Source organism: Babylonia areolata, chromosome 26 (assembly GCF_041734735.1).
Source record: "Babylonia areolata isolate BAREFJ2019XMU chromosome 26, ASM4173473v1, whole genome shotgun sequence".
Taxonomy (NCBI): Eukaryota; Metazoa; Mollusca; class Gastropoda; order Neogastropoda; family Buccinidae; genus Babylonia; species Babylonia areolata.
In genome coordinates this window covers 43,644,433-43,671,755 of record NC_134901.1, presented here as the reverse complement: position 1 = coordinate 43,671,755, position 27,323 = coordinate 43,644,433, and the positions used below count along the sequence as shown (strand labels likewise).

Below are 27,323 nucleotides of genomic sequence, written 5' to 3'. Positions count from 1 at the left end.
AAGTGTTACAAGGTAACATGTAGTCAGTACTTCCACAAGTGTTACAAGGTAACGTACAGTACTACCACAAGTTTTACATTGGTACTTCCTCAAGTGTTACAAAGTAATGCACAGTACTACCACCAGTTTTACAAGATAATGTACAGTACATCCACTAGTTTTACATTGGTACTTCCACAAGTGTTACAAGGTTACGTACAGTATTACCACAGTTTTACATTTGTACTTCCACAAGTGTTACAAGGTAATGTACAGTACTACCACAGTTTTACATTTGTACTTCCACAAGTGTTACAAGGTAATGTACAGTACTACCACAAGTTTTACATTGGTACTACGACAAGTTTTACAAGATAATGTACAGTACATCCACTAGTTTTACATTGGTACTTCCACAAGTGTTACAAGGTTACGTACAGTATTACCACAGTTTTACATTTGTACTTCCACAAGTGTTACAAGGTAATGTACAGTACTACCACAAGTTTTACATTGGTACTTCTACAAGTGTCACAAGCAAATGCACAGTATTACCACGAGTTTTACATTGGTACTTAAAGCGTCACAACGTACAGTACTACCACAAGTTTTACATTGGTACTTCCTCAAGTGTTACAAAGTAACGTACAGTACTACCACAAGTTTTACAAGATAATGTACAGTGCATCCACTAGTTTTTCTTTGGTACTTTCACAAGTGTTACAAGGTAATGCACAGTACTTCCACAAGTTTTACATTGGTACCTCCACAAGCATCACAAGGTAATGCACAGTACTTCCACAAGTTTTACAAGATAATGTACAGTACATCCACTAGTTTTACATTGGTACTTCCACAAGCATCACAAGGTAATGCACAGTACTACCACAAGTGTCACAAGATAATGTACAGTACATCCACTAGTTTTACATTGGTACTTCCACAAGCATCACAAGGTAATGCACAGTACTACCACAAGTTTTACATTGGTTACAAAGTACGTACAGTATTACCACAGTTTTACATTGGTACTTCCACAAGTGTCACAAGCTAATGCACAGTATTACCACCAGTTTTACATTGGTTCTTCAAGCGTCACAACGTACAGTACATCCACTAGTTTTATATTGGTACTTCTTCAAGTGTTACAAAGTAGCATACAGTATTACCACAAGTGTTACAAGGTAGTGCACAGTACATCCACTAGTTTTACATTGGTACTTTCACAAGTGTTACAAGGTATGCATAAGTGTTTGTGTTTGTGTGTGTGAGTGTGTGTGTGTGCGTGTGTGCGTGTGTGCGTGTGTGTGTGTGTGTGTGTGTGTGCGTGCGTGTGTGTGTGAGTGTGTGTGTGAGTGTGTGTGTGCGTGTGCGCGTGTGTGTGAGAGAGAGTGCCTCCTGCTGATGAAGGTGGTGTGGTGTGTGTCACAGAGCCAGCTGCTGCAGTCATGGCGGACGATCAGTGAGACAGAGGGCAGCGTGGCCGAGCACCTGACAGAGCTCTACGACCTTCTGCTGTCCACCTGGCACATGCAGGTAACCCCCACCTCCGTGTCTTTACACAGGGGGAATTGGGGAGGGGGATTGGGGGGTGGGGCGGGAGGGGGTGGGGGGGTGACACAACATCTGGCATTACAGGTAACACTCGCCTCCATGTCTTTACACAGGGGGGGTTGGGGAGGGGGGTAGGGGGGAGGGGGGGTGACACAACATCTGGCATTACAGGTAACGCCCACCTCCATGTCTTTACACAGGGGGGGTTGGGGAGGGGGGTGGGAGGGGGGGGTGACACAACATCTGGCATTACAGGTAACACCCACCTCCATGTCTTTACACAGGGGGGGTTGGGGAGGGGGATGGGAGGAGTGTAGGGGGGGTGACACAACATCTGGCATTACAGGTAACACTCACCTCCATGTCTTTACACAGGGGGGAATTGGGGAGGGGGATGGAGGGGGGGTGACACAACATCTGGCATTACAGGTAACACCCACCTCCATATCTTTACACAGGAGTGTCTGTATGATGACAGATGATGTGGTGATGATGTGGTGTCTGTATGATGACAGATGATGTGGTGATGATGTGGTGTCTGTATGATGACAGATGATGTGGTGCCTGTATGATGACAGATGATGTGGTGATGATGTGGTGTCTTTATGATGACATATGATGTGGTGGTGATGTGGTGTCTTTATGATGACAGATGATGTGGTGTCTGTATGATGACAGATGATGTGATGATGATGTGGTGACTATGTGATGACAGATGATGTGGTGATGATGTGGTGTCTGTATGATGACAGATGATGTGGTGATGATGTGGTGTCTTTATGATGACAGATGATGTGGTGTCTGTATGATGACAGATGATGTGGTGTCTTTATGATGACAGATGATGTGGTGTCTGTATGATGACAGATGATGTGGTGTCTGTATGATGACAGATGATGTGGTGTTTGTATGACAGCTGATGGTGTGGTGATGATGTGGTGTCTTTATGATGACAGATGATGTGGTGTCTTTATGATGACGGATGATGTGGTGATGATGTGGTGTCTTTATGATGACAGATGATGTGGTGTCTGTATGATGATAGATGATGTGGTAACTATGATGACAGATCTACAATGACAGATGATGTGGTGATAATGTGTTGACTAATACAGATGATGTGATGATGAGGTGCCTGTATGATGACGTGGTGTCTGTATGATGCCAGATGATGTGGTGATGATGTGGTGTGTGTGTGTGTGATGACTGATGATGTGGTGATGATGTGGTGTGTGTGTGTGTGATGACTGATGATGTGGTAACTATGATTAACAGATCTATGATGACAGACAATGTGGTGACTACGATGCGATGACTATGACAGATGACGAAGTGATGATGTGGTGTCTGTATGACGACAGATGATGTGGACGTCGTCAGTGTTCAAGGAGCCAGTGCCGGTGATCGTGGACATGCTGACGGACACCCTCCTGACCCTTGACCCCTCGCTGTCCACCTGCTTCGCCTCTCACCTGCAGCACAGTGGAGACACCCTGCCGGCCCTGCTGGAACTCAAACAGGTGTCTGTCTGTCTGTCTGTCTGTCTGTCTGTCTGTCTGTCTGTCCATCTGTCTGTTTGTCTGTCTGTCCATCTGTCTGTCTGTCTGTCCATCTGTCCGTCTGTCTGTCTGCCTGTCCGTCTGTCCATCTGTCTCTGTTTGTCCATCTGTCCGTCTGTCTGCCTGCCTGCCTGTCCATCTGTCTGTCTGTCTGTCTGTCCATCTGTCTGTCTGCCTGCCTGCCTGTCTGTCCATCTGTCTGTCTGTCTGTCTGTCCATCTGTCCGTCTGTCTGTCTCTCTGTCCATCTGTCCATCTGTCTGTCTGTCCATCTGTCTGTCTGTCCGTCCATCTGTCCGTCTGTCTGCCTGTCCGTCTGTCTGTTCACCTGTCTGCCTGTCCGTCTGTCTGTTCATTTGTCCATCTGTCTGCCTGTCCGTTTGTCTGTTCATTTGTCCGTCTGTCCGTCTGTCTGTCCATCTGCCCGTCCGTCTGTCTGTCCATCTGTCTGTCTGTCTGTCACACCCTGCCAACCCTGCTGGAAGCATGGTACCTTGTTGTTGATCTGTCATCTGGCTTTCTTTCTTTTCTGTTTTGTGCACATGCCTTACATTTCTGTGTGTGTGTGTGTGTGTGGTTGGGTGCACGCATGCGTGTGTGTGCACATGTGTGTGTGTGCCTGCGCGCACCATTTGCCTTTTGTATCTTTAAAAAAAATTTTTTTTTTTATCATATTTCAATATGCTTGCTTATCTGTTTATTTTGTTGAGTTATTTCATTTTAGGCTAATGTTATATATATATATATATATATATATATATATATATATATATATATATGGTAGGGTATCAAGGCCTGACTGACATATTGGGTTTATGCTCTGTATTTTGTCCCCTATCAGATGTAGTGAAGCTAATTTAGATCTGGCTGCATGTTTTGATGTTTTCTTGAAACTGGAATAAGAAAAATCTTTGTATGTTGTAAAGTGACATGACGCCATGTGTGGTGCGTGACGAACCTGTCATGAACATCACGGCTTGATTGTGTGTGTGTCACAGATCACAGAGCGCTTTGCCAAAAGCATAGAGACTGCTGTAGAGGCCTGTATGAACGGTAAGTCTCTCGCTCTCTGTCTCATTCTGTCTCTCTCTCTGTGCCCCTCTCTCTCTCTCTGCCACCTCCTACCCCCCTCTCTCTCTCTGTGTCTCTCTGTCTATCTTTATTTCTCTCTGTGCCCCCCTCTCTCTCTGTGCCCCCCTCTCTCTCTCTGCCCCCCTCTCTCTCTCTGCCACCTCCTCCCCCCCCCCCTCTCTCTCTGTCTCTATCTTTCTCTCTCTCTGTGCCCCGCTCTCTCTCTGTGCCCCCTCTCTCTCTCTGCCCCCCTCTCTCTGTCTCTGCCCCCCTCTGCCCCTCTCTGTCTCTGCCAATCCCCCTGCCACCTCTCTCTCTACTCTCTCTGTCTATCTTTCTTTAGTGCTCATTTTTATTTGATAGGAAACAACTAGTGACAATTAATGGAAAAGAATCTTGTCTCTTACCTGTTGAATACGGTGTTCCTCAGTGTTCTGTGTTGGGGCTGGTTTGTTTTCCATCTGTATAAATGATTTACCTTTATGTATCACTGCTTTTTGTAAACTGTGTTGGGGTAGGTGTATCAACTTTCTAAAATAAAACATTTTTTTGAATTTACATAGATGTGATGTGTACAATGTGTGGTGTGTACAATGTGTGATGCGTACAGTGTGTAGTGTGTACAGCGTGTGATGTGTACAATGTGAATGATGTGTACCATGGGTGACACACAGATGGCCTGGCTGAAGCGTCCAGCCTAAAACAGCTGTTGCTGGCCAGTGTACAATGGATGTGATGTTTACAATGTGTGGTGTGTACAGTGGATGTGATGTGTACAACGTGTGGTGTGTACAATGGATGTGATACGTACAATGTGTAGTGTGTACAGTGTAAGTGACGTGTACCATGGGTGACACACAGATGGCCTGGCTGAAGCAACCAGCCTAAAACAGCTGTTGCTGGCCATGTACAGTGGATGTGATGTGTGCAACGTGTGTACAATGTGTGGTGTGTACAATGGTGTGTACAATGTGTGGTGTGTACAGTGGATGTGATGTGTACAATGTGTGGTGTGTACAATGTGTGATTTGTACAACGTGTGGTGTGTACAATGAATGTGATGTGTACAGCATGTGGTGTGTACAGTGGATGTGATGTGTACAACATGTGGTGTGTACGGTGGATGTGATGTGTACAACGTGTGATGTGTACAGTGGATGTGTACAACATGTGGTGTGTACAATGAATGTGATGTGTACAACAAGTGTGTACAATGGATGTGATGTGTACAACGTGTAGTGTGTACAGTCGATGTGATGTGTACAACGTGTGACGTGTACAGTGGATGTGATGTGTACAACGCGCGGTGTGTACAGTGGATGTGATGTGTACAACATGCAGTGTGTACAGCGGATGTGATGCGTACAATGTGAAGCGTGTACACTGTGAACGACGTGTACCATGACTGACACACAGACGGCCTGGCGGAAGCGACCAGCCTGGAGCAGCTGTTGCTGGCCGTGTACCAGCCGTACCGCCCCTACCTGGTGAAGTACAAGGTGTTTGAGGAAGTGGCTCTGGGGAAACAGCTGGACAACATCCCTCTGGTCTGTAGTCCTCTTCCTCTTCCTCGTTGTCATCGTCAGCGTGGTCATCGGCACCAGCGTTATCATCTTGAGTCATCATCGTCGTTAGTCCTTGACATTCATCATCGTCACGAACATATTTCTCATCATCTTCATCATCGTTGTCGTAGTTGGTTGTCATTGTTATCTATCTTCATCAACATATTTGTCATCATCTTCATCATCGTTGTCGTAGTTGGTTGTCATTGTTATCATCGTCATGAACATATTTCTCATCATCTTCATCATCATTGTCGTAGTTGGTTGTCATTGTTATCTATCTTCATCAACATATTTGTCATCATCTTCATCATCATTGTTGTTAGTTGTCATCGTTATCGTCATCTTCTTCATCATAGTTCTCATCATCTTCATCATAATCATCATCATAATCATTAGTCGTCGTCATCATCATTGTCATTCATCATCATCACCATCATAATCATCATCATAATCATTAGTCGTCGTCATCATCATTGTCAGTGTCATCAGCATCATTGCCGTTATCATCATCACCATCATTATCATTAGCTTGATTATCATCATCATCATTGTCATTAGTCATGATCATCAAGATCATCATCATCATTTTCATAGCTGCCAGCATCATCTTGTTGCAGAAACAAAATGGAGATGAATATTGAAGTTCATTTTATTTCAAGGCATGGTCCTGTTGACATAATCAGTATTGTCACCAATACAGACAGCTGAGTATTGTCAACGATACATAGTTCAGTATTGTTAGTGATACAAACAGTTCTGCATTGTCACCGATACATAGTTCAGTATTGTCACCGATACAAACAGTTCAGTATTGTCACTGATACATAGTTCAGTATTGTCACCGATACAAACAGTTCAGTATTGTTACTGATACAAACAGTTCAGTATTGTCACCGAAACATAGTTCAGTATTGTCACCGATACAAACAGTTCAGTATTGTCACCGATACATAGTTCAGTATTGTCACTGATACAAACAGTTCAGTATTGTCACCGATACATAGTTCAGTATTGTCACCGATGCATAGGTCAGTATTGTCACCGATACAAACAGTTTAGTATTGTCACCGATACATAGTTTAGTATTGTCACCGATACAAACAGTTCAGTATTGTCTCCTATACATAGTACAATATTGTCACTGATGCAAACAGTTTAGTATTGTCACCGATACATAGTTCAGTATTGTCACTGATACAAACAGTTCAGTTTTGCCTTTGATACATAGTTTAGTATTGTCACCGATTAAAACAGTTCAGTATTGTCACTGATACGTAGTTTAGTATTGTCACTGATACAAACAGTTCAGTATTGTCACCGATACATAGTTCAGTATTGTCACTGATACAAACAGTTCAGTATTGTCACCGATACATAGTTCAGTATTGTTACTGATAGAGACAGTTCAATTTTGTCACTTATAGAGAGAAGCTGGATGCACACAGAATTACAAAATTGCTGCACACAAGTATATTTTTGATTGTATGTGTGTGTGTGTGTGTGTGTGTGTTCCCAGGACCATGAGGAAATCTTTGACACTGTCCAGCTGTTGGCGGAATCTGTCAGCAAGGTGTTCAGTGCTGCCAACACGGTGATTACCTGTCTGTCTGTCTGTCTGTGTCTGTCTGTCGGCCTTTCTGCCTGTCTGCTTGTCTGTCTGTATGTCTGCCTGTCTGTCTGTATTCCTGTGTGCCTGCCTGCATATCTGTCTACCTGTGTGCCTGTCTGTCCGCCTATGTGCCTGTCTGTCTGTCTGCCTATGCGCCTGTCTGTCTGTCTGTCTGTCTATCTGCCTGTCTGTCTGCCTACCTGTCTGTCCGCCTGCCTGTCTGTCTGTCTGTCTGTCTGTTTCTGTCTCTCTGTTTGTCTTTCCAGAGAGCACACTCAGTGCAGATCACTTTGAAAGCATTCAGTCACACGAAAAAGAAACAAGTATGTTTGCAGTAAGAAATAAAGCAGCCATTACGGCACCGTTTACAGTTTGTTTTTTCCAGTGAAGTAGAGGTATTCCAAAGACACCATGTGACGCCTGTTGAAAGGAGGTTGACTGCTGGTGCCTGGCTAGCAGCGTGGAGGAAAAAAGTTCTTTTTGTGCTATTGAAAACTGTTTGACAGCTTTCATCATGCTCAAGAACATCTGGGCATCTGGAGTAATCGGTATGAAAACCAAACTCCGCATCTTCAACTCCAATGTGAAGTCAGTTCTGCTCTACGGATGCGAGACATGGCGGACAACACAGATGATGCAGCAGAAGATTCAGACATTCTTCAACACCTGTCTGAGGCGCATCTACAAGATCCGATGGCAGGAGAAGATCCGAAACGATCTGTGGGAGCGAGCGGGACAGGAACCAGTGGCCAAGCAGATACTGCAGAGGAAGTGGGGCTGGATTGGACACACCCTCAGGAAGCTAGCGTCCAGCATCACACGCCAAGCCCTGACCTGGAACCCGCAGGGAAAGAGGAAGAGAGGCTGGCCTCGCAACAGCTGGAGGCGAGACCTCGAGGCAGAGCTGAAGCAGCAAGGGACCAACTGGACTGGAATGGCCAGAACAGCCCAGAACAGAGTGCGATGGCGAGGGGTCGTCGATGGCGAAAATGAAAATGAATGAAAACTGTTTGACTTCCCTTCTTTACCAGTTGTCTGAAACAGCTGACTGGGCTGTTGGAGGTGTTGGTTGTTGGCATGGTAACAGTGATGACAATGATGGAGGAGGTCATTAGTGATGATGATGATGATGATGATGACGATGACAACTGGGTTTCATTTCAGTCCAGTGAACGGTGTCGACAGCTCACCAATGGCTTCTGTTTCCTGGGCCTGCTGGAAGCATTTAAGGTGTGGTGTGTGTGTGTGTTTGTGTGTGTGTGTGTGTGTGTATGTGTGTGTTCTTGTGTGTGTGTGTGTGTGTGTGTGTGTGTGTGTGTGTGTGTGTGTGTATGTGTGTGTGTGTGTGTGTGTGTGTGTGTGTGTGTGAGTGTGTTTGTATTCTTGTGTGTATGTGTGTGTTCTTGTGTGTTTGTGTGTGTGTGTGTGTGTGTGTGTGTGTGTGTGTGTGTGTGTGTGTGTGTTTGTGTTCTTGTGTGTATGTGTGTGTTCTTGTGTGTTTGTCTGTGTTTGTGTGTGTGTGTGTGTGTGTGTGTGTGTGTGTGTGTGTGTTCTTGTGTGTGTATTAGTGTTTGTATGTGTTCGTGTGTATGTGTGTGTGTGTGTGTGTGTGTGTGTGTGTGTGTGTGTGCATGCATTTGAGAGAGAGTGTTGATAATAATGATAGCATTAACAAATTTATTTAGCGAGGGAAGTTGAATAACTATACATGTTTCATTGCATCTAGCCATCAGAGAAAAAAAACAGAAGAGGGAGGGAGAGTGATGATGAATGAATGAATGAAAATTGTTCATGGACAGTAGCCTGTTAGGCATTTGTGCCAGTTACAATATTTCCCATTTCATCTTGTCTGGCTGACACATGATAAGCGTGTCAACACATGTTGCTTTATCCAGTGTCTCCAGGTCTGACAAGCATGTTGGGTTTCTACATAGGTCAGGCGTCTTTTCTTCTTCTTCTTCTTCTTCTGCGTTTGTGGGCTGCAACTCCCACGTTCACTCGTATGCACATGAGTGGGATTTTACGTGTATGACCGTTTTTACCCCGCCATGTAGGCAGCCATACTCCGTTTTCGGGGGTGTGCATGCTGGGTATGTTCTTGTTTCCATAACCCACCGAACGCTGACATGGATTACAGGATCTTTAACGTGCGTATTTGATCTTCTGCTTGCATATACACACGAAGGGGGTTCAGGCACTGGCAGGTCTGCACATATGTTGACCTGGGAGATCGTAAAAATCTCCACCCTTTACCCACAGGCGCCATCACCGTGATTTGAACCCGGGACCCTCAGATTGAAAGTCCAACGCTTTAACCACTCGGCTATTGCGCCCGTCGATTAACCGAGACAAACGGTTGTACACGTAAAAGCCCACTTGTGCACATACGAGCGAACGTGGGAGTTAGAGCCCACAAACGAAGAAGAAGATTAACTGAGACATACTGTGTTGGTATGTTGGTGAGCAGACGTTTTTCTGCACGTACACGCGTGAGGTGCGGCGCGTGGTGGTGAACATTGGGGAGAAGTGTCGTGTGGGGCAGAGCGAGGAGGCTGAGGACTGGTCCAACTTCCAGCACTCCCTGCGCATCATCCAGACCTGTGGTGGGTGGGCATGTACATGGCACTGTCATGTTGGTTCACTGACATACAACCATATTGATCATGTTGATGTGTCATCCAGATCTGTGATGGATGGGCATGTACATGGCACTGTCATGTTGGTTCACTGATGTACAACACAGCCATATTGATCATGTTGATGTGTCATGCAGACCTGGTCATGTACATGGCACAGTCATGTTGGTTCACTGACAAACAACACAACCATATTGATCATGTTGATGTGCCATCTAGACCTGTGGTAGGTGGGCATGTACATGGCACTGTCATGCTGGTTCACTGACATACAACACAACCATATTGATCATGTTGACATGTCATCCATATCTGTGATGGATGGACATGTACATGGCACAGTCATGTTGGTACACTGACAAACAACACAACCATATTGATCATGTTGTGTCATCCAGACCTGGTCATGTACATGGCACTGTCATGTTGGTACACTGACATACAACACAACCATATTGATCATGTTGATGTGTCATGCAGACCTGGTCATGTACATGGCACAGTCATGTTGGTTCACTGACAAACAACACAACCATATTGATCATGTTGATGTGTCATGCAGACCTGGTCATATACATGGCACTGTCATGTTGGTACACTGACACACAACACAACCATATTGATCATGTTGACGTGTCATCAAGACCTGTTGTGGATGAACATGTACATGGCACTGTCACGTTGATTAACAGGTGTACAGCACAGTTGTATTGATTCACTGACGTAGACACAGTATGTTGATTTAAAGACGTAGAATACAACTGTACTGATCAAGTTGATGCATCATCTACACCTGTGGTGGGTGGACACAGACATGGCACATTTATATTGATCAACAAATGTACAGTGCGGTCATATTGATTCTCTGACATGAACATAATCATGTTGATTAACAGATGTACAACACAATCATGTTGATTCACTGACATGAACATAATCATGCTGATTAACAGATGTACAACACAATCATGTTGATTCTCTGACATGAACATAATCATGTTGATTAACAGATGTGCAACACAATCATGTTGATTCTCTGACATGAACATAATCATGTTGATTAACAGATGTACAACACAATCATGTTGATTCTCTGACATGAACATAATCATGTTGATTAACAGATGTACAACACAATCATGTTGATTCACTGACATGAACATAACCATGCTGATTAACAGATGTGCAACACAGTCATATTGATTCACTGACATGAATATAATCTTGTTGATTAACAGATGTGCAACACAATCATGTTGATTCTCTGACATGAACAAAATCATGTTGATTAACAGATGTACAACATAATCATGTTGATTAACAGATGTACAACACAATCATGTTGATTCTCTGACATGAACATAATCATGTTGATTAACAGATGTGCAACACAATCATGTTGATTCACTGACATGAACATAATCATGTTGATGAACAGATGTGCAACACAATCGTGTTGATTCACTGACATGAATATAATCATGCTGATTAACAGATGTACAACACAAACACTGACATGAACATAATCATGTTGATTGATAGATGTACAACACAATCGTGTTGATTCTCTGACATGAACATAATCATGCTGATTAACAGATGTACAACACAATCATGTTGATTCACTGACATGAACATAATCATGTTGATTGACAGATGTACAACACAATCATGTTGATTCACTGACATGAATATAATCATGCTGATTAACAGATGTACAACACAAACACTGACATGAACATAATCATGTTGATTGACAGATGTCTCTGACATGAACATAATCATGCTGATTAACAGATGTACAACACAATCATGTTGATTCACTGACATGAACATAACCATGCTGATTAACAGATGTGCAACACAATCATGTTGATTCTCTGACATGAACATAATCATGTTGATTAACAGATGTCTCTGAAATGAACATAATCATGCTGATTAACAGATGTGCAACACAATCATGTTGATTCTCTGACATGAACATAATCATGTTCTTTCTCCGATATGACAGATACAACAACTGGGTGGTTACAGCATTGGACTTTGGGATGCTGGTGATGTGTATTATGATGTGTGTAGTGATGTGGTCATGTGTGTGTCAGGTTTCTGGCGATGTGTATTATGATGTATACAATGTGTACAATGTTGTGTGTAACAGTGTGTGTGTCAGGGTTCCTGGTGATGTGTACAATGATGTGTTCAACGATGTGTAAAAGAACATGTACAGTGATCTGTAAAACGACATGTACAACAATGCGTACAATGATGTGTTCAATGATGCGTACAGTGATGTGAATAACGATGTGTATGTCAGGTTTCCTGGTGATGCACACAGAAGACCTGGACATGTGTACAGTGATGTGTATAACTATGTGCACAATGATGTGTACAACAATGTGCACAGTGATGTGTATAACTATGTGCACAATGACGTATGTGACGCTGCGTCTGCAGGTTTCCTGGTGATGCACACAGAGGACCTGGACAAACAGCTCATCTCCTCTATACTGCACACCCTGGCCCCCCTCACCCCTCCCCATGCTGACCACGCCAAACGGTCAGTGACCCCTCTGTCTGTCGGTCTGTCTGTCTGTCTGTCTCTCTGTCGGTCCATCCTGCACACCCTGGCCCCCCTCACCCCTCCCCATGCTGACCACGCCAAACGGTCAGTCACCCCTCTGTCTGTCTGTCTGTCGGTCAGTCTGTCTGTCGGTCGGTCGGTCGGTCGGTCCATCCTGCACAACCTGGCCCCCCTCACCCCTCCCCACGCTGACCACACCAAACGGTCAGTCACCCCTCTGTCTGTCCCTTTGTCGGTCCATCCAGCCCCCATCACACTGACCAAATCAAAAAGTTTCAGAGAGTGAACAGTGACAGTGTGTGATGTGATGTGATGTGGTGTGGTGTGATGTGGTGTGGTATGAGGTGGCATGGTGTGATGTGAGAGGTGGTGTGGTGTGGTGTGGTGTAGTAAGTCACAGAGTGAACAGTGACAGTGTGTGGTGTGATGCGATGTGTGGTGTGATGTGGTGTGATGTGGTGTGAGATGTGGTGTGGTGTAGTAAGTCACAGAGTGAACAGTGACAGTGTGATGTGATGTGTGGTGTGGTGTGATGTGATTCGGTGTGATGTGATGTGTCACAGAGTGAACTGTGACTGTGTGGTGTGGTTTGGTGTGGTGTGATGTGATGCGGTGTGATGTGATGTGGTGTGATGTCACAGGGTGAACGGTGACAGCGTGTGATGTGATTTGGTGTGGTATGATGTGATGGGGTGTGATGTGGTGTGGTGTGGTGTGATATGATGCGGTGTGGTGTGATGTGACGCAGTGTGGTGTGATGTGATGTAATGTGATGTGATGCGGTGTGATGTGATGCGGTGTGATGTGTCACAGGGTGAACAGCCAGCTGCACACCCTGACATTCCAGGCCTCACTGTTCCTGACCAACACAGATGATGTGGTGTGATGTGGTGTGATGTGATGCGGTGTGATGTGTCACAGGGTGAACAGCCAGCTGCACACCCTGACATTCCAGGCCTCACTGTTCCTGACCAACACAGATGATGTGGTGTGATGTGGTGTGATGTGATGCAGTGTGATATGATGCAGTGTGATGTGATGTGATGCGGTGTGATGTGATGTGATGTGGTGTGGTGTGGTGTGATGTGATGTGATGTGATGTGATGCGGTGTTATGTGTGACAGGGTGAACAGCCAGCTGCACACCCTGACGTTCCAGGCCTCACTGTTCCTGACCAACACAGATGATGTGGTGTGATGTGATGTGATGTGATGTGTCGTGATGTGTGACAGGGTGAACAGCCAGCTGCACACCCTGACATTCCAGGCCTCTGTTCCTGACCAACACAGATGATGTGATGTGATGTGATGTGATGCTGTGTGATGTGTTGTGATGTGATGTGATGTGATGTGATGTGTCGTGATTTGTGTGACAGGGTGAACAGCCAGCTGCACACCCTGACGTTCCAGGTCTCTGTTCCTGACCAACACAGATGATGCGGTGTGATGTGATGTGTCATGATGTGTGACAGGGTGAACAGCCAGCTGCACACCCTGACATTCCAGGCCTCGCTGTTCCTGACCAACACAGATGATGTGGCTGCCTTGGAGTCCTTCGTAATGCAGCTGGAGGAAGGTGTGTGTGTGTGTGTGTGTGTGTGTGTTGGTGTGGGTGTGTGTGTGTGTGTGTTGGTGTGGGTGTGTGTGTGGGTGTGTGTGTGTGACTGTGTGTGTGTGTGTGTGTGTGTGTGTGTGTGTGTGAGAGAGACAGTGTGGGTGTGTGACTGTGTGTGTGTGACAGTGTGTGTGTGTGACTGTGTGTGACTGTGTGTGTGTGTGTGTGACTGTGTGTGTGTGTGTGTGTGTGTGTGTGTGTGACTGTGTGTGTGTGACTGTGTGTGTGTGACAGTGTGTGTGTGACAGTGTGTGTGTGTGTGTGTGTGTGTCTGTGTGTGTGTGTGTGTGTGTGTGTGTATGATGTTGATGATGGTGGTGGTGGTGATGCAAGCAACAGACCCTCAGTGCTGACAGAACTGGTGATGATGATAATGATGACGATGATGAGGACAGTGGCAGTGTCGATGGATGATGATGACATTGAAGAAGGAGAGGAATGATGGTGATCATGATGATGATGACATGAATAATGATGACGATGACATAGGTGACAGACCCTCGGTACTGACAGAGGTGATGATGACAGTGATGATGATGATGATGATGACTGTGATGATGATGATAATGACAAGATGATGATGATGATGATGATGATGACTGTGATGATGATGATGATGACAGTGATGACAAGATGATGATGATGATGACAGTGATGATGATGATGATGACAATGATGATGATGATGATGACAGTGATGACAAGATGATGATGATGATGATGACAGTGATGATGATGATGACAGTGATGATGATGATGATGACAATGATGATAATGATGACAGTGATGATGATGATGATGACAGTGATGATGATGATGATGATGATGATGATGACGACAGTGATGATGATGATGACAGTAATGATGACAGTGATGATGATGATGATGAAGATGATGATGATGACAGTGATGATGATGACAGTGATATTGACAACAGTGATGATGATGTTGCTGCTGCTGCTGATAAAGGTGACAATGATGACATGAATAGTGATGATGTTGACATAGGTGACAGACCGTCGGTACTGATGGAGGTAATAATGATGGTGATGATGATGACAGTGATAACGGAGAGAACGGTGTTCACGTCACAGTCGACTGGACGTGTTTTGTGCGCTCTCTGTCACAGGTGACAGACCGTCGGTACTAACGGAGGTGATGACTGATCTGGGACGCCTCAGTGAAGAAGTGCACAAGCTGGCCTTTGAGATTGTCTTCGCTCAGCTGAAAAACTACCTGGCCGATGTGGCTACCATGGAGGTGTGTGTGTGTGTGTGTGTGTGTGTGTGTGTGTGTGTGTGTGTGCATTGGTGTGCTTGTGCATGATTTGTATGACGTGTGTGAAGTGTGTGTGTCTACAAATACGTCTGTCTGTCTTTCTGTGAAGTGTGTGTGTCAAGTCAAGTCATGTCAAGTCAAGTCATGTCAAGTCAAGATTTTATTTCATGATGGTAAATTGAATAAGCAACAATTGCTTTTTTTACATCAAGCCATCAATGAAAAAAAAACCCATAAAAAAAAAAGAAACATAAACAAAAAAACAAACAGGAGAGCAAGTGAGAGAGAGAGAGAGAGAGAGAGAGAGAGAGAGAGAGAGAGAGAGAGAGAGAACAAGCAAAATAAAAGCAACAACAACAAAATGAATATATATATATACAAGAACATTGTGATAATGAAATACACAATTGCATTCTCTCTCTCTCTCTCTCTCTCTCTCTCTCTCTCTCTCTCTCTCTCTCTCTCACACACACACACACACACACACACACTTGAACACAAATGCTTGGACATAAATACACCATGCCCATCCCATTCATGTGCACATATTCCCTCATATACTACAAAATGTGTCTATATATATATATGCCTGTCTGTCTGTCTGTGATATGTTATACATGTGTGATGTGTGTGACATATATTTGTGATGTATGATGTATGTCTGATGTATATTCGTGATGTGTGTGATGTATGTTTGTGATAATTGTATGTAATGTCTGATGTATATGTGTGATGTATATATGAGATGTGTGTGATGTATATTTGTGATGTGTGATATATGTGTGATATATGTGATGTGTGATATGTGTGTGCGATATATGTGTAATGTGTGTGTGGTGTGTGTGTGATGTATATTTGTTGACTTGTGATGTGTGTGTGTGACAGGTGTGGACGTCGCAGAGTGCAGGAGGGGCTCTGACCTCTGACCTGCCCTCCTTCAGCCTGGCGCCCCAGGAATACATCACCAAGGTAACCAGGTCATAGGTCACTGTCCGCAGGTCTCAGGTCACTGTGACTGCTGTCATAGGTCCATGTCTACAGGGTCGTAAGGTCACTGTCCTGTGTTTGTAGCTGTAGCTGTGGTGGTGGTAGTTTTTTTAGTTTCAGTTTCAGTTTCAGTAGGTCAAGGAGGCGTCACTGCGTTTGGACAAATCCATATACGCTACACCACATCTGCCAAGCAGATGCCTGACCAGCAGCATAACCCAACACGCTTAGTCAGGCCTTGAGAGAGAAAAAAAAAAAAGCGACTGTCGGCTGCCATTGGGTGCATGATGTGTGATGTACAGATCAGTCAGTTCTTATGTATGCCTAGTGATGTATGCTGTACACTTTGGCCAGTATTTCATGTATGATTGATGTATGATTGATGCGTGGTGTACAGATCGGCCAGTACCTGATGACGCTGCCCCAACACCTGGACCCCTTCACCATGCAGGACAGTCCTGCCCTCACTGTGGCCCTGACCCACAGCAAGTTACCCTACACCTCTGAACAGGGTGTGTGTGTGTGTGTGTGTGTGTGTGTGTGTGTGTGTGTGTCCTGCCCTCACTGTGGTCCTCACCCACAGCAAGTTACCCTACACCTCTGAACAGGGTGTGTGTGTGTGTGTGTGTGTGTGTGTGTGTGTGTGTGTGTGTGTGTGTGTGTGTCCTGCCCTCACTGTGGTCCTCACCCACAGCAAGTTACCCTACACCTCTGAACAAGGTGTGTGTGTGTGTGTGTGTGTGTGTGTGTGTGTGTCTGTGTGTGTGTGTCCTGCCCTCACTGTGGCCCTCACCCACAGCAAGTTACCTTACACCTCTGAACAGGGTGTGTGTGTGTGTGTGTGTGTGTTGTGTGTGTGTGTCTGTGTGTGTGTGTCCTGCCCTCACTGTGGTCCTCACCCACAGCAAGTTACCCTACACCTCTGAACAGGGTGTGTGTGTGTGTGTGTGTGTTGTGTGTGTGTGTCTGTGTGTGTGTGTCCTGCCCTCACTGTGGCCCTCACCCACAGCAAGTTACCTTACACCTCTGAACAGGGTGTGTGTGTGTGTGTGTGTGTTGTGTGTGTGTGTCTGTGTGTGTGTGTCCTGCCCTCACTGTGGCCCTCACCCACAGCAAGTTACCCTACACCTCTGAACAAGGTGTGTGTGTGTGTGTCTGTGTGTGTGTGTCCTGCCCTCACTGTGGTCCTCACCCACAGCAAGTTACCCTACACCTCTGAACAAGGTGTGTGTGTGTGTGTGTGTGTGTTGTGTGTGTGTGTCTGTGTGTGTGTGTCCTGCCCTCACTGTGGCCCTCACCCACAGCAAGTTACCTTACACCTCTGAACAGGGTGTGTGTGTGTGTGTGTGTGTTGTGTGTGTGTGTCTGTGTGTGTGTGTCCTGCCCTCACTGTGGTCCTCACCCACAGCAAGTTACCCTACACCTCTGAACAGGGTGTGTGTGTGTGTGTGTGTGTTGTGTGTGTGTGTCTGTGTGTGTGTGTCCTGCCCTCACTGTGGTCCTCACCCACAGCAAGTTACCCTACACCTCTGAACAGGGTGTGTGTGTGTGTGTGTGTGTGTGTGTGTGTGTGTGTGTCCTGCCCTCACTGTGGTCCTCACCCACAGCAAGTTACCCTACACCTCTGAACAAGGTGTGTGTGTGTGTGTGTGTGTGTGTCGTGTGTGCGTGTACATAAACATTGTGTGTATGTAAACATTGTATTACTATTACTGTCACATTGCTAGTGGCCACAGCCTGCCTGGCTGACAAGGTGTGTAACACACCAGATGTCAGTGTGTGTGTAGACAGGTAAGAGTCCGCAGTAACTGTGTTTCACCTGTATGTTAGCTGTGTGTTACCTGTGTTTTTGTTGTTGTCACTTTTGTGTTTATCATCGACTTCTACCAGAGACGTCACACGCCTGCGGGATGATGGCTCAAGAGGCATCGCTTCTGTGGTAGTTGCACAACAGGCCATCACAGCACACAGACAGTAGAACAGGCGAGCCCTCCACCTTGTCGCGCTGTTCTGCACTAGTTGGGTCACGGTTAAGTATGTGTAATTAAAAGGAAATTTTCTATCTAAAATTACGTTTAAATAACATGCTTACCGTGACCCAAATCTAAGACCCCCCCGTCCTTCCCGCTTCCTGTTCTCCCTGCTTGCTGCGCTGGTGATGGCATATCAGCGGGACAAAGGGGAGGTTACCTACTTCCGGGAGGTTATCGGCCGTGTTTCGTTTTCTCCACATAGGCGGATAGTAGTTTGCACAGGACAGGAATGTCAGACCCCTGCCGGAGTCTGCACTAGTTGGGTCACGGTTAAGTATGTTATTTAAACGTAATTTTAGATAGAAAATTTCCTTTTTTTGAACATCGCTGTCTTCATTGCACGGTGCAGTTGTCTTTTTGAGCATGTTTTTCCATGGGGAAATGTGCTTTATAAATGAGGTGATCGTTATTACCTGTGTTACCTGTGAGTTACCTGTGTGCAGAGCCCCCGGAACACCTGGCGGATCTGTGGCTGGAGTCAGTGGCCCGTGGCACCATGCACGTGTTTGGAGAGGAGATCCTGAAGATTCCGGAGCTGACTCCACACGGCACCAAGCAGCTGGTCATGGATATTGGTCTGTGTGGTGTCACCAGTGTGTGTGATATGTCCGATCATGTTTGTGGTGTGTGTGTGTGTGTGTGTGTGATATGTCCGATCATGTTTGTGGTGTGTGTGTGTGTGTGTGGATGTGTGTATGTGTGTGTGTGTGTGTGTGTGATATGTGTGTGTGTGTGTGTGTGTGTGTGATGTCCATTCATGTGTGTGTGGTATGTGTGTGTGTGTGGTATGTATGTGTGTGTGTGGGGTATGTGTGTGTGTGTTTGTGTGGTATGTGTGTGTGTGTGTGTGTGGTGTGTGTGTGTGTGTGTGTGTGTGTGTGTGATATGTCCGATCATGTTTGTGGTGTGTGTGTGTGTGTGTGGATGTGTGTATGTGTGTGTGTGATGTCCGTTCATGTGTGTGTGTGTGGATGTGTGTGATGTCCGTTCATGTGTGTGTGTGTGTGGTATGTATGTGTGTGTGTGTGTGTGTGATGTCTGTTCATGTGTGTGTGGTATGTGTGTGTGTGTGTGTGTGATGTCTGTTCATGTGTGTGTGTGTGTGTGTGTGATATGTCCGATCATGTTTGTGGTGTGTGTGTGTGATGTCCGTTCATGTGTGTGTGTGTGTGATATGTCCGATCATGTTTGTGGTGTGTGTGTGTGTGTGTGTGATGTCCATTCATGTGTGTGTGGTATGTGTGTGTGTGTGTGTGGATTGTGTGTGTGTGTGTGTGTGTGTGTGTGTGTGTGTGTGTGTGATATGTCCGATCATGTTTGGGGTGTGTTTGTGTGTGTGTGATTGTGATGTCTGTTCATGTGTGTGTGTGTGTGTGTGTGTGGTATGTGTGTGTGTGTGATGTCCATTCATGTGTGTGTGGTGTGTGTGTGTGTGTGTGGTATGTATGTGTGTGTGTGGGGTATGTGTGTGTGTGTGTGTGTGGTGTGTGTGTGTGTGTGTGTGTGTGCGTTTGAGAGTGTTGATACAGAGTGTGGCTTTGCACCAAACATACATGTCAGGGATGTAGGCGTGTCTCACTGTGTGTACACAATTTAAAGGGAGCACTGTGGCAGGGTGGCTTTGCTGTTGGACTCGTGGTCCACTGTTCACCAGTGATGAGGGTTCGAGGCCCTGCTTCGGCATGGTGTTGTGCCCTTGGGAAGGGCAGGCCCTTTACTCTGAATTTCCTCACTCCACACAGGTAGTTGAATGGGTAGTTGACTTCCCTTGGGGAAGGTTAAAACAGCTGAAGAAGATGACTGGGCCCCACCTTTCTGAATTGAACCTTAGATGCAGTGGGTGTGAATTCACTGCCTTCCTGTGCTAAGCTCTAGACACTGGGTATGAATTCACTGCCTTCCTGTGCTAAGCTCTAGACACTGGGTATGAATTCACTGCCTTCCTGTGCTAAGCTCTAGACACTGGGTATGAATTCACTGCCTTCCTGTGCTAAGCTCTAGACACTGGGTATGAATTCACTGCCTTCCTGTGCTAAGCTCTAGACACAGTGGGTATGAATTCACTGCCTTCCTGTGCTAAGCTCTAGACACTGGGTATGAATTCACTGCCTTCCTGTGCTAAGCTCTAGACACAGTGGGTATGAATTCGCTGCCTTCCTGTGCTAAGCTCTAGACACAGTGGGTATGAATTCACTGCCTTCCTGTGCTAAGCTCTAGACGTAGTGGGTATGAATTCACTGCCCTCCTGTGCTAAGCTCTAGACACTGGGTATGAATTCACTGCCTTCCTGTGCTAAGCTCTAGATACAGTGGGTATGAATTCGCTGCCTTCCTGTGCTAAGCTCTAGACACAGTGGGTATGAATTCACTGCCTTCCTGTGCTAAGCTCTAGACACAGTGGGTATGAATTCACCGCCTTCCTGTGCTAAGCTCTAGACACAGTGGGTATGAATTCACCGCCTTCCTGTGCTAAGCTCTAGACACAGTGGATATGAATTCACTGCCTTGATGGCAGAAAAAGGCTATGGGACGTTTTACCTTTCATTCAAAATACAAGTACGACAATGTTGACAGCTTATGTGGATGTAGGCAGGTTGTGCAGTGTGTATCTTGAAATGTGATGGTGTCTGTACCTGGACACTGCATACCTTACCTTGCAGTAAGATAGAGGTGTGTTGTACAGTGTGTATCTTGTAAAGCGATGGTGTCTTCACCTGGACACTGCATACCTTACCTTGCAGTAAGATAGAGGTGTGTTGTACAGTGTGTACCTTGTGAAGTGATGGTGTCTGTACCTGGACACTGCATACCTTACCTTGCAGTAAGATAGAGGTGTGTTGGGCAGTGTGTATCTTGTAAAGTGATGGTGTCTTCACCTGGACACTGCATACCTTACCTTGCAGTAAGATAGAGGTGTGTTGTACAGTGTGTATCTTGTAAAGTGATGGTGTCTTCACCTGGACACTGCATACCTTACCTTGCAGTAAGATAGAGGTGTGTTGGGCAGTGTGTATCTTGTAAAGTGATGGTGTCTTCACCTGGACACTGCATACCTTACCTTGCAGTAAGATAGAGGTGTGTTGGGCAGTGTGTACCTTGTAAAGTGATGGTGTCTGTACCTGGACACTGCATACCTTACCTTGCAGTAAGATAGAGGTGTGTTGTACAGTGTGTACCTTGTGAAGTGATGGTGTCTGTACCTGGACACTGCATACCTTACCTTGCAGTAAGATAGAGGTGTGTTGGGCAGTGTGTACCTTGTAAAGTGATGGTGTCTGTACCTGGACACTGCATACCTTACCTTGCAGCAAGATGTAGGTGTGTTGTGCAGTGTGTACCTTGTGAAGTGATGGTGTCTGTACCTGGTCTCTGCATACCTTACCTTGCAGCAAAATAGAGATGTGTTGTGCAGTTTTTACCTTGTAAAGTGATGGTGTCTGTACCTGGACACTGCATACCTTACCTTGCAGCAAGATAGAGGTGTGTTGTGCAGTGTGTACCTTGTGAAATGATGGTGTCTGTATCTGGACACTGCATACCTTACCTTGCAGCAAGATGTAGGTGTATTGTGTGTACCTTGTAAAGTGATGGTGTCTGTACCTGGACACTGCATACCTTACCTTGCAGCAAGATGTAGGTGTATTGTGTGTACCTTGTAAAGTGATGGTGTCTGTACCTGGACACTGCATACCTTACCTTGCAGTAAGATAGAGGTGTGTTGTGCAGTGTGTATCTTGTAAAGTGATGGTGTCTTCACCTGGACACTGCATACCTTACCTTGCAGTAAGATAGAGGTGTGTTGTGCAGTGTGTACCTTGTGAAGTGATGGTGTCTGTACCTGGACACTGCATTCCTTACCTTGCAGTAAGATAGAGGTGTGTTGTGCAGTGTGTACCTTGTAAAGTGATGGTGTCTGTACCTGGACACTGCATACCTTACCTTGCAGTAAGATAGAGGTGTGTTGTGCAGTGTGTACCTTGTAAAGTGATGGTGTCTGTACCTGGACACTGCATACCTTACCTTGCAGCAAGATAGAGGTGTGTTGTGCAGTGTGTACCTTGTGAAGTGATGGTGTCCGTACCTGGACACTGCATACCTTACCTTGCAGTAAGATAGAGGTGTGTTGTACAGTGTGTACCTTGTAAAGTGATGGTATCTGTACCTGGACACTGCATACCTTACCTTGCAGTAAGATAGAGGTGTGTTGTGCAGTGTGTATCTTGTAAAGTGATGGTGTCTTCACCTGGACACTGCATACCTTACCTTGCAGTAAGATAGAGGTGTGTTCTGCAGTGTGTACCTTGTAAAGTGATGGTGTCTTCACCTGGACACTGCATACCTCACCTTGCAGTAAGATAGAGGTGTGTTCTGCAGTGTGTACCTTGTAAAGTGATGGTGTCTGTACCTGGACACTGCATACCTTACCTTGCAGTAAGATAGAGGTGTGTTGTGCAGTGTGTACCTTGTAAAGTGATGGTGTCTGTACCTGGACACTGCATACCTTACCTTGCAGCAAGATAGAGGTGTGTTGTGCAGTGTGTACCTTGTGAAGTGATGGTGTCCGTACCTGGACACTGCATACCTTACCTTGCAGTAAGATAGAGGTGTGTTGTACAGTGTGTACCTTGTAAAGTGATGGTATCTGTACCTGGACACTGCATACCTTACCTTGCAGTAAGATAGAGGTGTGTTGGGCAGTGTGTATCTTGTAAAGTGATGGTGTCTTCACCTGGACACTGCATACCTTACCTTGCAGTAAGATAGAGGTGTGTTGTGTGTATCTTGTAAAGTGATGGTGTCTGTACCTGGACACTGCATACCTTACCTTGCAGTAAGATAGAGGTGTGTTGTGCAGTGTGTACCTTGTAAAGTGATGGTGTCTTTACCTGGACACTGCATACCTTACCTTGCAGTAAGATAGAGGTGTGTTGTGTGTATCTTGTAAAGTGTTGGTGTCTGTACCTGGACACTGCATACCTTACCTTGCAGTAAGATAGAGGTGTGTTGTGTGTATCTTGTAAAGTGATGGTGTCTGTACCTGGACATGTCTGCACACCATGAGCTGTCTGTGACTGGTGCTGAACTCAGGCCCCGTGTTCTGTCATCCTTCTCACATCAGTAGACACAACACAAAGCAGGCATAATAGTCAAAACATTTCAGCAGGCGTTCATCGTTTATTTTTCCCTTCTGCATGATTATGACGTTGTCCTTCAAACACACCGTCAAGTGGACGACTGCACTGATGTATTATTGAGTGAAGTGACAGAACTGTGTGGCTGTGCAGAATACCTGTGCAATGTGCTGGACGACCTTGGCCTTCAGACGTCAGAGACACTGAGTCAGATCGAGACACTGCTCAAAGTCAGTGCCCAGGACTTCACGGACACAGCGGAGGTCATGCCTCAGAGGATCTCCCACACCATTGCTGCCATGCGTCACATCGAGGTGTAGACTGCATCTCCTTGCTGCCATACGTGACATGGAGGTGTGGAGTGCGCAGGGGATGTGTGAACCTGGGGACAGATATGTCTGTAATGCGGACTGTTGGGCCGAGGTGTGGAGAGGGTGTGTGGGTGGGTGTGTGTAGGGGTGTGTGTGTAGGGTGTGGGTAGGGTCTGTGTGTGTAGGGTAGGGTCTGTGTGTGTAGGGTGGGGGGGTGTGTGTGTAGGGTGGGGGGGGTGTAGGGTGTGGGTGTAGGGGTGTGCGGGGTGGGTGTGTGTAGGGTGGTGTGTGTGTAGGGTGGTGTGTGTGTGTGTGTGTGTGTAGGGGTGGGTGTGTGTAGGGGTGGGTGTGTGGGGGGGGGGTGGGTGTGTGTAGGGGGGGTGTATGGTGGGGTGTTGTGTAGGGGGGGGGGGGTGTGTGTGTAGGGGGGGTGTAGGGGGGGGGGTGTGTGTGTGTAGGGGGGGGTGTAGGGGGGGGGGGGTGTGGGGGGGGGGTGTAGGGGGGGGTGTAGGGGGGGGGGGGGTGTAGGGGTGTAGGGTGTGTGTGTAGGGGGGGGGGGATGTGTCTAGGGGGGGGTGTAGGGGTGTAGGGGTGGGGTGTGTGTGTAGGGGTGTAGGGTGTGTGTAGGGGGTGGGTGTGTGTGTGTAGGGCCGAGGTGTGGAGTGGGTGTGGGTGTAGGGTGGGGGGTGTGTAGGGGGGGGGTGGGGGGGTGTGTGTAGGGGTGTGTGTGTAGGGGTGTGTGTGTGTAGGGGTGTGTGTAGGGGTGTGTGTGTAGGGGGTGTGTAGGGTGTGTGTGTGTGTGTGTAGGGTGTGGGTGTGTGTAGGGGGTGTGGGTGTGTGTGTGTGTAGGGGGTGGGGGGGTGTGTGTGTGTGTAGGGGGTGGGTGGGTGTGTGTGTTGGGGGGTGTGTGTGTGTGTGTGGGGGGGGTGTAGGGTGGGTGTGTGTAGGGTGTGTGCAGTGTGTGTGTGTAGGGGTGTGTGTGTGTGTGTGGGGGGGGGGGGTGTAGGGGGTGTGTGTAGTGTGTGTGTGTGTAGTGGGGGTGTGTGTGTAGGGGGTGTGTAGGGTGTGTGCAGTGTGTGTGTAGGGGGGGGGTGTAGGGGGGGTGTGTGTGTAGGGGTGTGTGTGTGTAGGGTGGGTGTGTGTGTAGGGTGGGGGTGTGTAGGGTGTGTGTAGGGTGTGTGCATGGTGGGGGTGTGTGTGTCGGGGGGGGTGTGTATGGTGGGGGGTGTGTATGGTGGGGGGTGTGTAGGGTGTGTGTGTGTGTAGGGTGTGTGTGTAGGGGTGTGGGTGTGTGTAGGGGTGTGTGTAGGGGTGTGGGTGTGTGTGGTGTGGGCGTGTGTGTGTGTGTGTAGGGGTGGGGGTGTGTGTGTGTGTAGGGTGTGTGTGTGTGTAGGGGGTGGGTGGGGTATAGGGGGTGTGTGTGTTTAGGGGGTGTGTGTGTAGGGGGGGGGGTGTAGGGTGTGTGCAGGGTGTGTGTGTGTAGGGTGTGTGCAGGGTGTGTGTGCAGGGTGTGTGTGTGTAGGGTGTGTGTGTAGGGGGTGTGTGTGTAGGGGGTGTGTGTGTAGGGGTGTGTGTGTAGGTGTGTGTGTGTGTGTGTGTGTGTGTGTGTGTGTGTAGGGGGTGTGTAGGGGGGTGTGTGTGTGTGTAGGGGGTGTGTAGGGTGGGGGTGTGTGTAGGGTGGGGGGGGGTGTGTAGGGTGGGTGTGTGTGTAGGGTGGGAGTGTGTAGGGTGTGTGCAGGGTGGGGGTGTGTGTAGGGGGTGTGTGTAGGGGGTGTGTGTGTGTAGGGGGGGTGTAGGGTGTGTGTGTGTGTGTGTAGGGGGGGTGTAGGGGGTGTGTGTGTGTAGGGGGGGGGGTGTATAGGGGTGTGTGTGTGTAGGGGGTGTGTGTGTGTGTGTGTAGGGTGTGTGAAGGGGGGTGTGTGTGGTGGGGGTGTGTGTGTAGGGTGTGTGTGTGTAGGGTGTGTGTGTGCGTGTAGGGTGGGGGATGTGTCTGGGGGGGGGGTGTAGGGGGGGGGATGTAGGGTGTGTGTGTCTAGGGGTGTGTGTGTGTGGGGGGGGTGGGGGTGTGTGTGGGGTGTGTGGGGGGGGGGTGTGGGGGGGGGGGTGTAGGGGGGGGGGGTGTAGGGGGTGGGGTGTAGGGGGTGGGGGTGTGTGTGTAGGGTGTGGGTAGGGTCTGTATGTGTAGGATGGGTGGGTGTGTGTGTGTGTGTGTAGGGTGGGGGTGTGTGTGTGTAGGGTGGGTGTAGGGTGTGTGTGTGTGTGTAGGGTGTGTGTGTGTGTGTAGGGTGTGTGTGTGTGTGTGTAGGGTGTGTGTGTGTGTGTGTTGGGGGTGTGGGTGTAGGGTGGGGGTGGGGGTGTGTGTGTGTGTGTGTAGGGTGTGTGGGTGTGTGTGTGTAGGGTGGGGGTGTGTGTGTGGAGAGGGTGTGTGTGTGGAGAGGGTGTGTGGAGAGGGTGTATGTGGAGAGGGTGTATGTGGAGGGTGTATGTGGAGGGTGTGGCAGTGGGTGTGTGGAGGGTGGGTGTGGGGGTGTGTGTGTGTGTGGGGGGGGTGTGGTGTGGTGTGGTGTGGTGTGTGTGTGTGGGGATGATGTGTGGTGTGTGTGGAGGTGTGTGTGTGTGTGTGTAGAGTGTGTGTGTGGGGTGAGGGTGAGGGTGTGGTGTGGAGTTGTGTGGCTGATGTGTGTGTGTGGTGTGGAGTTGTGTGGCTGATGTGTGTGTGGTGTGGAGTTGTGTGGCTGATGTGTGTGTGTGTGTGGTGTGGAGTTGTGTGGCCGATGTGTGTGTGTGTGTGGTGTGGAGGTGTGTGTGTGTTTGTGTGGACAATGTGTGTGTGTGTGTGGAGTTGTGTGGACAATGTGTGTGTGTGTGTGGACAATGTGTGTGTGGAGTTGTGTGGCCGATGTGTGTATGTGGTGTGGAGATGTGTGTGGAGTTGTGTGGCCTGTGTGGTGTGGAGATGTGTGGCCAATGTGTGTGGTATGGAGTGGCTGATGTGTGTGTGCGTGTGTGTTGATACAAAGATAAACATACACACAAACACACACTCTCACACACACACACACACTCTCTCTCTCTCACACACACACACACACACACTCTCACACACAGAAAGTCATGTTATGTGTCTGATCTTTCTGCTTTCTGTAGCCCCCCCCCCCCCCTTTCCTCCCCAAATTCATTGCACACTGTTTTTCCCAACTGAGGTCAGACCCATCATTCTCCACACAGTACCGACCTTTTGTGTCGCGCCCAGGTCAGTGATTCATTCAGGGGACGTAAGTTCGACTGGCTTCATGGTCTGGTTCGGTCAGGCAGTGCTTGCTTCCCTTGGTGCATTGTCCTGCAGCAGTGTGGTGGCTGATTTCTCTGTGGACATCAGTATGGCATCACCGGTCACTGGGTCTTTCTGTC

At 47.4% G+C, this 27,323-nt stretch overlaps 1 protein-coding gene across 2 annotated transcripts in view; it reads left to right on the top strand.

The window, feature by feature from the left end:
• LOC143300245 (conserved oligomeric Golgi complex subunit 7-like) overlaps positions 1-24,022 on the top strand; it is a 38,380-nt gene extending 14,358 nt beyond the window's left edge. The window contains exons 11-25 of one of the 2 annotated variants that reach the window (XM_076613833.1): positions 1,411-1,515; positions 2,895-3,053; positions 4,090-4,144; positions 5,579-5,709; positions 7,247-7,321; positions 8,504-8,569; positions 9,807-9,942; positions 12,433-12,535; positions 13,935-13,968; positions 14,065-14,134; positions 15,302-15,432; positions 16,336-16,419; positions 16,835-16,949; positions 18,914-19,045; positions 23,755-24,022. In XM_076613833.1, the coding sequence (XP_076469948.1) occupies positions 1,411-1,515; positions 2,895-3,053; positions 4,090-4,144; positions 5,579-5,709; positions 7,247-7,321; positions 8,504-8,569; positions 9,807-9,942; positions 12,433-12,535; positions 13,935-13,968; positions 14,065-14,134; positions 15,302-15,432; positions 16,336-16,419; positions 16,835-16,949; positions 18,914-19,045; positions 23,755-23,921 (1,563 nt within the window). In that variant the 3' untranslated portion in view covers positions 23,922-24,022. Of the gene's footprint in view, positions 1-1,410; positions 1,516-2,894; positions 3,054-4,089; positions 4,145-5,578; positions 5,710-7,246; positions 7,322-8,503; positions 8,570-9,806; positions 9,943-12,432; positions 12,536-13,934; positions 13,969-14,030; positions 14,135-15,301; positions 15,433-16,335; positions 16,420-16,834; positions 16,950-18,913; positions 19,046-23,754 lie in introns of both variants that reach the window. The other variant, XM_076613832.1, reaches the window with a different exon arrangement.
• The last annotated feature ends 3,301 nt before the right edge of the window (positions 24,023-27,323 follow it).